The sequence below is a fragment of the Sceloporus undulatus genome, chromosome 2 (genome assembly GCF_019175285.1).
Source record: "Sceloporus undulatus isolate JIND9_A2432 ecotype Alabama chromosome 2, SceUnd_v1.1, whole genome shotgun sequence".
In the NCBI taxonomy this organism is placed as follows: Eukaryota; Metazoa; Chordata; class Lepidosauria; order Squamata; family Phrynosomatidae; genus Sceloporus; species Sceloporus undulatus.
In genome coordinates this window covers 223721510-223734223 of record NC_056523.1, presented here as the reverse complement: position 1 = coordinate 223734223, position 12714 = coordinate 223721510, and the positions used below count along the sequence as shown (strand labels likewise).

The window sequence follows — 12714 nt, the reverse complement described above, 5'->3', positions numbered from 1 at the left end:
TATTTGATTGAGTCCATGAATAAAGAATCTTGGATACAGAGGACTGACTACATACAGAACTACATAGCACAGATCAGTTGTGCCTTAACTATGAGTAAATTTTGACTATTTCTGAATTTAAAACAGTACACATTGTAGGGAAGAAAGGTACATTGTACAGTGCAGAAGACATCCCAACCCTGAAGTAGTCCATACTGCTAAGCTTACCTATAGGGATTCAGGGTACACAATGTGACAGCAGGAAAGGTAAGCCTATCCGAGTTGAGATTCAAGTTCAGGTTGACAGGAAAGCTGAAGTACTCTCTATAGATGATTCCAAACTGCCAGTACATGAGGCCAAAGGTGAGGAAGAAGAGTACTGACCAGAAAACAGTCTTCATCTTGTTTTTCTTAGAGCACACTAGCCGGATGGCCCCATGGATGGTTGTATTGCTACAAAAGAACTGGAAAAGCTCCTGGTAGGAACTGAAGAACTCTATGAGATCTTCACCATCTTTCTTTTTCTTCTCTTCCACCTCTGCTGCTACCTTCATTTTCTGCTGCTTTGCCTCCTGTTTGAGCTGTCCTATCCTCTTGTCTTTGGGCTGATTTTCAGCCTTCATGGTTCCAATTAGACCTGAAAGACAGAGTCAAAGTTATTCAAACTTCAGTGTGTCTCCTACGACAGTCTTGTTAGGATGAAAAGGGATCACAATTCCGCAAGGACAAGGAACTGAAGCACCAGTTAAGCAGTTCTGAGTTCCTTTTTACAGGCTAACAATGTCTACTTTGAAACTATTTGAACAACAAATGAAACAAATAGAAAACTAGGAATTCCACAGTGCTCAAGGTATTCTATTTTTGTGAACATTTCAGTGCAAAATGATTTGCTCCACACATCTTAAACTAATGTATGGGTCCAAATATAATTCTGTTTTATATTTCATACTTTTCTGGATTTTGCAAAGCAGCACTTGACTCAAGGAGCATGCAAAATGCATTTAATTATAAATGCTTAATCTGAGCAGGGTGGCCAGACTTCTTTTCTAAGACATGTCCTACATGTCTTTCTCTCTAGGAGAAATTCCCAATTGTCTTCCATTTTGAGCATGACTAATGAGCACATTGAGAATCACCATGTTTGTTGTTCCCCTTTGAGAAATTTGTCTACTTGGCAGCCTGTCCTAACTGCAAATAGGGGGATAAGATGGATCCTTCTAAAGTTATTTTTTCCTAGGAGCAGCAGCAGACAAGACTCGCATCCAGAGCTTACAGTGCCTTTGTTTCTTGGAGTAGAAAAGGACAGCAAGCATTTCAGGCAATGGGCTGCTTGAGGACACAATGCAAATGTTGAAAGGGGTTTCCCATTAATTTCAGCACAATGCACAAATGAAAGGAATCATTTAAATGTAAATTCATCAAAGGTTTGTTGCTAGTAACATACAGTTTTAAGTATTTGTCTTGCTCACAATTCTGTAAGTATATGGCAAGCCAACAAGGCCTTTCAGTGAAGGTAATTTCATCAGAAAAATACAGTTGAGTACATAATAAAATGTAGTATATGTAATATAGATGTAAATAAACCGTATGGAATGAACTTATATTTATATTACTGTTTGAAGCTTTTATCTTGCAATGTCCTACATGTTGCACTGCCTTGTCCTCCTTGGTAGTTATGATATCTGGTCACCCTGACTCAGGGGTTTGGAGAGCCACAAATGATTAAATAGTTCAGGGGTTGATGTGTGATCACGATGTGTCTTAATAAAGTTCCGCTTGTTTATTCTTTTTTACAACTGTGTCTGGCTATTTCTGTGAAGTTTTAGCAGAGTCCAGTCATGATTACCACAATGAATCCACAGAACAACACCCTCCTCCCAAGTCCACATGGGGATAACTCTGAGACCCAAGTACCCAATCCGGGGAGGGATCCTAAGGGAGCAAGGTGAGGGACAGGATCCCAAGGGCTGGAACTGGAAAGCCAGCCTGGAGAGGGGATCCACAACAGAAGTAGTTCTGCAAAACCTATACAAAACTGAGACGGGCCAAAAATAGGCTGAGTTATGCATCCCTACAGAAATCCTACCTTTTCCATGAAGATTTTGGCTCAGGTCATTAGTCCTTGACTCCAACTGAAAAATAAAAACAAAAATAATTGGAACTAAACATTCCCAGAAAGAAAAGACGTTACACCCGTCCATAAATGTATACTCAAATAGTGAAACACAGAGCTATCCCTGATACATTATTTGTTCAGAACTGCCCTACCTTAATTTCTGGATATAGGTCTATATATTTTTAAAAAATTTATCTCAAAATTGATCTCAAATCATTGTCCTGAAGTGCCACCAGAAAATGAGTGCTGCTTCAGATTACCCGGAAAACTGCTTGAGGTTACATAATGAAGCAGAGAGGCTAAAGAGAGGCATGATCTGGACAATGTGACTTTCTCCCAACAGATTTAAATGTAATATTCATTTATTAATAATTCTTCAGTGAAATGGCTTATTTAAACTTCTACTCAGGTAGTAGCTTTTAAAACTGGTATTTCATTGTAATATAGTATAATCTGGTTTGAAAGCTTGCTTATATTTTGAAAGCAGCTGCTAAACGTTGTATTTGATGTTTGCTTTTGAGTTGTTTCTTACTTATGGGGACCCTTGGCAAACCTATCATAGGGTTTTCTTGGCAAGATTTATTCAGAAGGGTTTGCTGTTGCTTTTCTCTGAGGCTGAGAGAATGTGACTTGCCCAGGATCTCTCAGTGGGTTTCTATGAATAGGTTGGGATTCAAACCTTGATCTCCAAAGTCAAACTGCTATGCCATGCTGGCACTCTTTAAATACAATATAACACAATAAAATAGTAAGGGTGTAACCTACAATGAAAAACACCAGCTGAAGGGCTATAGAGTTCAGTAGAAGTCATGCTATAGAGTGGTAGAATAATAGATACACCTCCACCAAGAAAGTATGCTGGGTGAGCATCAGAGAAATGGTGAAGCATATAGGTGATGAAGCTGCTTTGCCAGGAGAGAGAATGGCAATTAAACAGATGAAATGGAATGCCACCTTGGATCCCATTTTGGATAAAAGTGCAATAAAAAAATAATAAATATATTTTGGGTGGCATACAGTGGAAGGAGAGGAAGCAAAGGTATATAGCATGGCTTTTACTTTGTAAATATATGGCCCTGCCCCTGCTGACAGGACAACTTTTATACCAGTTTGAGATCTGGAACAGGAAAGTCTCTTCCCATTTACTTCAAAATTAGACGCAGCTGCATTGCTGATCAGTTCTACATCCCTTTACCATGATAAGAGCACAAAATATAGTATATCTCAGCACTCAATCCCAGCACACCACCATCACCAATAGAAGAACCTGAGATGGATGGATCTTAATTCAGACGCCATAAGAGCATTTCCCCATATGTTACTGAATTGTAGCTTCCTTCATTCTTCATCATTGGTTATGCTAGGTTATGCTGGGAACTGTAGTCCAGAACATCTGAAGGGGCACACATTTCCAATTCTTGTTGCACACATGGAGGAGCATTTCACACGAAACATACAAAGCTCAGAAAATGCACAGGAACCAGAGCACATTGCTAAAATGTCTCTGCCAAGATACCCCTAAGAGGTACCTTGCCTTGAGATACAAGGCACTGACACATGGCACCCAAATCCTGTCCATCAGCTATGGGTATAGAATAAAGCAAGACAGGTCAGCAAGAGAAGACACGTAATTTCTGAAACTGCTTGTCACCTTTCCCATATGTCACTAAAATGACCTTGACAGATTGGATGGCTGGGCCAAAATTAACAAAATGAATTCAACAGGGATAAATATAAGGTGCTCCATCTAGGGAAGAAAAATAAAATGTACATATAGAGGATAGATGACATCTGTCCTGAAAGCAATGCATAAGTAAACAGTGGGATGTGCCATCCAAAAATGGTAGGCTGCATCAACAGGAGTACAGGGTCCAGATTTGAGGAGGTAGTAGTGCCACTTTATTCAGTTTTGTTCATAATTTGCCTGGGAAACTGTGTCCAGGTCTGGGCACCAAAGTTTAAGAAGGATATTTCAAAGCTGGAATATATCCAAAGAAGGGAAACCAAGATGATCAACAATCTGAAAACTGAGCCTGAGGAGGAATGACTTTGGGAGTTGAGAATGTTGGGTATGTTGAAGAAAAGAAGATGAAGTGGTGACATGATAGTTATCTGAAAGGATGTCATGTAACAGACAGAGTTAGTTGTGAAGTTGAAGACTTTCATGGCTGGCATCCATAATTTTTTGTAGGTTTTTCAGTGTATGTTTATTTCTTACATGTTGCCTGCATCTGTGGCTGGCATCTTCAGAGAATGGTGGCATAGAGATGTGTGGGGTATATATACTGTGTGACCCTTGGTTGGGGGGGAAGTGATTTACATGTTAATCTGTGCTGGCCTGTTGGGGAATGGCCAGACCTCGATGTGAGGAATATGTGAGAAGGCTTTGTGTCTATTTAATTAGTGATCCACTGTCTGCTGGGAAAGCCCCTGACCCTGGGTGATGTTCATTTGCATGTGTTGATTCTTGATTTTGGTGTTTTTCAGGACTGGTAGCCAAACTTTGGGCCTGAACAGACAAGCCAAAATAAAGCTGCTTCGGGTCACTTCAGAGGTATGCTGTTTAAATGATGCATGTATTGTAGGAGGCCAGAAGCTGCACTAAAGCTGCGCTCCAGTCCTTAGCTTTGGCATGGCTTCCGGCCTCTTACAATGCATGCATCATTTAAACAGCATACCTCCAAAGTGACCTGAAGCAGCTTTATTTTGGCCTGTCTGTTTGGACCCTTTGTTTACTTTCAGAGTTTCTTCTTTCCTGTTGACGTTGTCCAGGTGTTTGTGGATTTCAATGGCTTACCTGTGCATTCTGACCTGATAGTTGTTGGCATGGTCCAGAATTTCAGTGTTTTCAAAAAGTACTTTATGGCCAGGATGGTTTATAAAGTGTTCTGCTACTGCTGATTTTTCTGGCTAAACCAGTCTGGAGTGTCTCTTGTGTTCCTTAATTTGTGTTTGAACATTGCTTTTGCGGGGCCCTATGTAGACTTGTCCGCAGCTGCACAGAATGCAGCAAATGCCTTCTGCTGTGAGAGGGTCTCTCCTGTTCTTCGTACTGTCCTATGTACTGTTCAAAAGTGGAATATATTACCTCAGAGGGCTATGGACTCAGGTAGCACCAGTTCACCTCTCTCCCTCCTTCCTTGTCCAAGGGGCTAATACATTCCAGTCACTGGTTCTTATTTGCTCCTTCCCTATGGTCTACACAACTCCCTCTCTCACAGGCATCTGATCCATCCTACACCACATTCTGTACATCGTTGAACCATTTGCAGTGCTTGGCTACTCATGGGATTATTAATTGATTTGATCCAGGCAGTTTCCTGTGCTCACAAAAGCTCCACAAATGGCAATTATGCAACAGTGGAAGCTGCTCCTAGCATAGTGATGGTGCCACAAAGAATACTGGATATGCCAGCAATGCCCTGGAAGGCTCAGTTCACAGCCTGCAGGTTCTTCAAGACTCAGTAGATGTGGCGGTTAGGATGGCTAAAATTGCCCTTTGCTGGCTTAGGCCAGTATGCCAGCTCTCAATTACAGATACCATATCTGTTCTTAGCTCAGAATGTGGCTGCTTGGCTGGGTGGTTCTGGGACCTGCAGCTGGAAAAAGTAATACAGTTGTCCCTCCATATTCGCTAGGGTTAGGGGAACAAGACCCCCATGAATATGGAAAAACGGCAAACAACAAAAACACTGTTTTTACCCGAGAGGACACCTCTCTAGGAATCTCTAGGTCCTCCAGTGCAACTCTGTGGTCAATGTCCAACATACACTGACCATAGAATGGCACTGGAGTAGCTACAAATGGCCTTTCAATGCAACCTTTAGTTAAAGTTGACCACAGAGTTGCACTGGAGGACCTAGACAGTCCTAGAGAGAACATATTAATGAAATCCGTGAATAATCAAATCTGCAAATATCAAATATGGAGGGATGACTGTATTTCTAGGCTCTGAATTGTAGCCCAAATTTGAATCAAAGATCTAAAGCATTCAAATATGAGCTTTTGAATTTGTCAAGGGATCCTCTACTGGGTCTATGACTGGATGTGGTAGATGGATGAGATGAGACAATAAATGCTCCATGCTGTGTCCCATGTATCCCCAGTTTGCTGCTGTGACCAAATGATTAAAGAATCATTCTGAGGTATCTGCAGCCTGGGCTCAAGTTTCAGAAGCATCCTTTCTGTTCCAGCAGGACGTCTTTTGTTTTCTAAGTGTGCCAGAGGAGAATGTTGTCCCCTGTTCCCTGTAGGGTTTAAACACCCATCTCTCAAACTACTAACCCCCTGCCCTATGGAGAAAGCCACTGAAGGCTGCTGCTGACCACTTGTACCCATGTCTGTCCTTGTGTCCCTCTCCTTGGCTGCTTGGAAAAGGGATCTTTTTCTGTCCTCACTAGGTCTTGAACTCTTATTCCAGGAGAGTATTAAAATAATGAGAGTCAGCATGGTGTAGTAGTGGTTTGAGTGTCCGACTATGACTCTGAAGACCAAGGTTCGGTTCCCAGTTCAGCCATGAAACCCACTGGGTGACCCTGGGCAAGTCACATGCCCTCAGCCTCAGGGGAAGGCAAAGGCAAACCTCCTCTGAACAAATCTTGTCAAGAAAGCCTCATAATAGGATTGCCTTAGGGGGTCACCATAAGTCAGAAATGACTTGACAGCATACAACAACAACAAATTAAAATGATAAAATAAAACAAAGTGAAGTATTAAATGATCCACAACTAGTTAGTATGGCTGATAACAACTTAATTACTTTTTAAAATTTGTTGTTGAAAAATTTAATTTTCACATCAAGCTGTGATGAAATGTTGAAGTTTACCGCACCGGGGATAAAACGTTCCCTGATGCGTTCTAACGTGCACGAGCGCGGGTGCGTACGGAGCGTGATGGGAACCCGATGGGGCCTTTACCGCACAGGGAATGCCGCCGCTGCTGAGCGTTCCCATCGGGTTCCCATCGGGTTCCCATCGGGTTCCAGAGGGCGCCATTGGATGCCATTTCTGGGAACTGTTTCAAAAGCGTTCCCAGAAATGGCGCCCTCTGGAACCCGATGGGAACGCGATGGGAATGCTCGGCGGCGGCATTCCCTGTGCAGTAAAGTCGTGTTCTGGGTCCCATCGGGTTCCTATCATGCTCCGCGTGCGCCCGCGCACGTTAGAATGCATTGGGGAACATTTTATCCCCCGTGTGGTAAACGTCGTTGTCAGGGTTGCATCTGCATTGCAAAATTAATGCAGTTTGACACTACTTTAACTGCATGGCTCAGCACTATGGAATTCTGGGATTTGTAGGTTTGTGAGACGAGTCTTCTCTGTTAGAGAGCGATGATGTCAAACAAACTGCAAATCCCAGGATTTTATAGGATGGAGCTATGCAGTAGCAGCCTAAGAAGGGGATCAGCCTCTTATTTAACTGAAAATGGAGAAATGTCCACTTGGAAACAAGCCTAGCTTTCTTCTCAAGTTCCAATAACGAATCCGGAAGCATACCTAGGTTCTAAAATGCAGGGGTGGCCGTCTATTCTGGGTATTTACCACTGCTCCGAGTGGGTCTGCTGGTTCTGGACCCTAGCTGGCAATAGCAGATGTTTCCCAGAATATCTGTGGAGCTGCAGCAGCAGTTCACCATCCATGCTGCAAGAAATGCACCAGCCATCCCTCTTATAATGTTTAGTAGGTGTTACAGACTCCCCATCAATAACAAGCAGTGTACTGCTTCTTGGAGCACCACTATGGCCTACCAACATCACCTCAGTGGTTTTCATTCCCACTTCTCCTCCCTCTCTGAAACCCTGGATGGGATGGAGACAACTATTCCTGGGTGATTCATGAAAGATACACAGAGCTGGATACCATCCACTTCTTGATATCTAAAAGGTCATCTCTACTGGCAGCTTCAGGGAGTAGTTTGATTTGATTCAAACTAGAGGAAAAGCAATTCCAGCTCAACATTAGAATGAACTTTCTGATAGTAAGAGCTGTTCAACAGTGGAACACACTCCCTCAGAAAATGACAGAGTCTCTTTCTTTGGAGGTCTTTAAACAGAGGCTGGATGACCATCTGATGAGGGTACTTTGACTGTGAGTTCTTGCATGACAGGGGGTTGGACTGGATGGCCCTTGTGGTCTCTTCCACTCTATGACTCTATGAAACCATTGGGGACATCACTGACCTCCAGGGAACACCACAGGACAACTCCTGGGGAAATAGCAAAGCCTTTCTTATGATCACATAATTGGGTTCTGTTGGACAAAAAGGGACGAACCCACTGTAGCATGTCCAGAGGAGGATGACAAAAATGGTGAAAGGTCTGGAAACCACCAAACCCTATGAGGAGTGATTTAGGAGCAGGGTATGTTTAGCTTGGAGAAGAGATGGTTAAGAAGTGATATGATAGCCCTATTTAAGTATTTGAAGAGGTATCATACTGAGGATGGAGCAAGCTTGTTTACTATTTCTGCAGAAAATAGGACTTGGAAAAATGGATTCAAACTACAGAAAAAGAGTTTCATTATGAAAAACTCCCTGACAGGAAGAGCTGTTCGACAGCAAAATAAGTTGCCTTGGAGAGCGGTGGAGTCTTCTTCTTGGGAGGTCTTTAAATAGAGGCTGGATGGCCATCTGTTGGGGATGCTTTGATTGTGTGTTCCTGCATGGCAGAATAGGATTGGACTGGATGCTCCTTGTGGTCTCTTCCAACTCTACGATTCTATGATTCCCCAGACACCTGCCAGATGTTCTTAGCAACATGGTCCCCAGTATTAAAGGTGGCTAACAAATTCAGCAGAATCAATGCAAGGAATATACCTTTTATGATACCCCAGGCTCAAATCAGCCACCAGGACCAGTGGATGGACTGTGCCCCAAGCAAATAAATCCCACACTTCTACCAGGTCCCTTTTGTAGGTGAGAATCCTCTCTTGCCAGTCCTATCACACCCTTTTACTGCTCCCCCACCAATTCTTGCAATAACTAGGGCCCCATACAGACAGGCCAAAATAAAGCTGCTTCAGGTCACTTTGGAGATAAGAGGCCAGAAGCTGCACCAAAGCTGTGCTCCAGTCTTTAGCTGCACTCCAAAGTGACCCAAAGCAACTTTATTTTGGCCTGTCTGGACAGGGCCTAAGTCTCCTTTTTGATAGGCACTAGCCTGTACCCCCACAAAGCCAAAACTTTTCTGTATGCATCTTGTAGAAATCATTAAAAATCAGAAATACAAATTAAACTAAAATAATAATAGAGGTGGGATTTCTAAAAGTGGTTGCCTCTACATCAAATTATCCAAGTTTCTTTTGTATGTGTGTGAGTGTACGCACATGAGGGGAAGGGTGGATGAAAATGTACCATCAAGCGCCAAAGAAAATGCAGTGAACCCACTTATATTTTTATGCACGTATTTGGCTTGTTCATGCATGAAGGGCCGTGGGCATGTGTGTATGAAAAAATGGATGGGCATGACAGAAGTCACTACCACTACCACCACCACCATCATGATCATCCAGTGCTCTGGCTTTTCTACCAGCTGGGCTCAGGTACCATATAAGAGAGAGGCTGACAGAGGAGTATCTGTGTGACGGAGCACAGAGAGGTAAGTGGGAGAGGACCAAGTTCCACCCACCCATTTACCTCTTTGGGTGTTAAAATGAGATCCCCTCCATCCATATACATTGACAGTGGAGATATGTGAACAATAAACATAACAGATTATTTGATTCTTACATGATGAGAAAGACACTTCCCTGGAGGGGCAGAAGTCATCGTGGCTAAGGAAGATTTCACCAGTAAAGCATTGGGCAAGGGAAGGATTAATAAGTATCACTCCTTTACAGTTTTTCCTCTATAAATTTTTTCCGATGAAAAGGTTGAGGTTCTTTTTTTGGGCGGGGGAGGGTTAACCCTTATGTTTTGTGTATAAGTTGCACTTGACTCTTACCATCAAAACAAACTCTTAACAATCTGTGTTGATTTTCCTTGTGCAAAACCATTGCGCTGGTTGGCAGCCTCACTGAAGCGAGACACAGATGTTTTTACAAGTTTTTTTTTTTTTTTTAAAAAATATCCAGTAAATCTAGATTTTTTATTTTAAAAAAATGCTTGGAGACACAAGGTAAACTTTAGTGCCAACCTCTTCCCTCTCCCCACATAAGTGGCTGGACAAACAACGTGACACAGGGTTTTGGGGGTGTGAGAGAGAGTTGTTTAGTACTTGAATGTGCTGCGTACCTCCTTCATGCAAGGGAGGGCAAGAAGTTATGCCTTGGAGAGGAGAGAGGGTGGATACTGGCAGTTTGCTATTTCAGTGCCCAGTAGAAGCAAGACACAAGGAATCGGACAGAAATCAAGAGGCGAGTAGAATTAGATGGGGAAGGAACTGAACCCAGCAGGTATCTATTTATAGAGTTGCCCATTTTGTCGATGACACAGCTCTGCCTTTAAAGATCAGCTTGGCATGACAACCTTTGAGCAGGCAAAGACGCTGCTAGCATGGAGATAAGATGATGAGTAAATGAAGTGTGTCACTTGCTGAATCCCAGGCTGGCTGGCTGTTGTTAAGACACCAGAGAAGGACCAGCTATCAAAACACTCAGCAACTTAGTTCAGTTATAAATTTGGAGTGATGGCAACACTTGCTATCCCGGTGGAAAAGAGTGGCCTTTGTCCTCCTCTTCATGCCTTTTGCATCCCTTCTTGGCTTGTCCAGTGGCCCATCCTTGCTCTTTCCCGACCGGCACAATGCCTCCCTCCCTCCCATCTATCTACCACATCCCTATTCCTTGTCTCAGAAGAAATGAATTCAGAGCAGAATCAAAGAGACCACCAACCTCATGCATCTTGCCTTTGACAATGCTTTAGTCCTGCTGCCTTCTCCCTGGAGGCCTGTTTCCAGAAGGGAGTTCTCTTTATTTGGCTTACCTTTGGGGCCTGATCTCAGAAGGCTGTCCTTGCCTGGTTGGCAGTTTCCCTTTCTGGATGGTTGGGTCTAAACTGGTTCTTTTCCAGATCAGTCTAGCAACTTGCCCTGCTCCGGCCCTCCCTGCCTCTCCCCGCCCCGTGAAAGAGGCTGGGATGAAAGAAAAGTTGCATTGGCAGCGGCAGAAGCAGCAGCGTCCCAGTTCATTAGACCCCAGCTGAGCGAAGAAAAGGCTGGGGAAAAGGAAAGGAGAAGAGGGAGGAGGTGAACAGATGATGATGATGAACAAGAAAATAGAGCAGCCTAGCTGAAAAGGATGTGTGTGCACTTTTGAGTTACAGGGACTAGTCTTACAGTTTGATTGACATCTCATTGTACAGCCTATTTGCTACTGTATCACTACAGTGGATCCTTAGTATCTGCTGAGGTTGGTTCCAGGATCCCCTGTGGATACCACATCCATGGATGCTCAAAACCCATTAAATACAGTGGCACAATAGGATGGTGTCCCTTATATAAAATGGCAAAATCAAGGTCTCCTTTTTGGAATTATATATTTAAAAATATTTTCAAGACATGGATATCTGTGGATATAGAGGGACGACTGTACTTTCTCCATCTCTGGCTCACAAACACAGCACACCTCTTTTGCTGTATCTGTTTGCACTGACTTGTGGCAGAAGAATTATCCCTGAAAGGGATGTATAGGACTGCCTTTACCATCATCCCTCTAAACCAAAAGTGTATCTATATGACATGTTTATAGCAGTTTTGTGCCACTTTGCTTGCCATGGCTGTATTATTTTAAGAAATACTGGGATGTTTAGTTTTTGACAAGGACTTAGAATTCTTTGCTAGAGTGTACTGACACACTACCTGCAAATGGGAACACCCAGATTTAATCCTCACTTTCTGTTCTCATTTTATCTTGATTTTGATTAAGGCATGTGAAATTTAGTTCAAGAGAATGGACTAGAGCTCCACGTTACAAAAGCCAGCCTTCCTTAGGATGGAACCATGAGAGTTGAAGTGGTACCAAATTACTGTAACTGTGGTATATAGATAGATTCCAGGAGTAAGGAAAGAAAGAGAACAGTGTGGAGTAGTGATAAGTGGGAAGTGGGTTTTTTTATGTATAGTGAATGGTGTACATGTTTGAATGTGAACACAATGGGTATTTTGAGGCATGAGTGTAGTTACAGATGGGAGCTAGAAAGGGGACATTATCCCCCCAAATAAGAATTCCCTCCAATGAAATTTGCCTTCAGTCTCCAGATTTCTAACACTGCAGTAATGGAAAAAAGTTCAGTTCAGCATTTAGAAATACAGTTTAGGCACCCACAGAAAATGGGCAGACAAAGTTACCAAGGGAATGCAAATACAACAAATATGAGTTCACAGGGTGGTTATTTTTCAGTTTCTCACTAGCTGTAATAATAGAGATTTGGGCATGAAGGAAAATCCCATGGCAGGGGGCAGAATTCTTATTGGAGGAGCAAAACTCCAATGTTTTCCCTGTCGTTACATCCCTGGATCCAGCCCGACCCACATTTGGCTTTGGCCTTGTCAGCATTGGCTGTGATCTCAACCATCATTGGGACATGGCCCCTGGGAGTGTTTCCCACAAGGAGACATGGTCCTCAAAGTGAACAGGGCTCCCAAACCGGCTCTAAATTAATCACTTTAAAACTCTCATTGATTA

The 12714-nt window shown here is 42.9% G+C and overlaps 1 protein-coding gene across 2 annotated transcripts in view; it reads right to left on the bottom strand.

Moving 5' to 3' along the window:
- The window catches only part of SCNN1A (sodium channel epithelial 1 subunit alpha), a 29043-nt gene extending 17899 nt beyond the window's left edge, over positions 1 to 11144 (bottom strand). The window contains exons 1-3 of one of the 2 annotated variants that reach the window (XM_042455907.1): positions 10924 to 11144; positions 2066 to 2111; positions 208 to 616 (exon numbers count right to left, since the gene is read on the bottom strand). In XM_042455907.1, the coding sequence (XP_042311841.1) occupies positions 208 to 616; positions 2066 to 2111; positions 10924 to 10932 (464 nt within the window). In that variant the 5' untranslated portion in view covers positions 10933 to 11144. The remainder of the gene's footprint in view (positions 1 to 207; positions 617 to 2065; positions 2112 to 10923) is intronic. The other variant, XM_042455908.1, reaches the window with a different exon arrangement.
- Positions 11145 to 12714: the final 1570 nt, after the last annotated feature.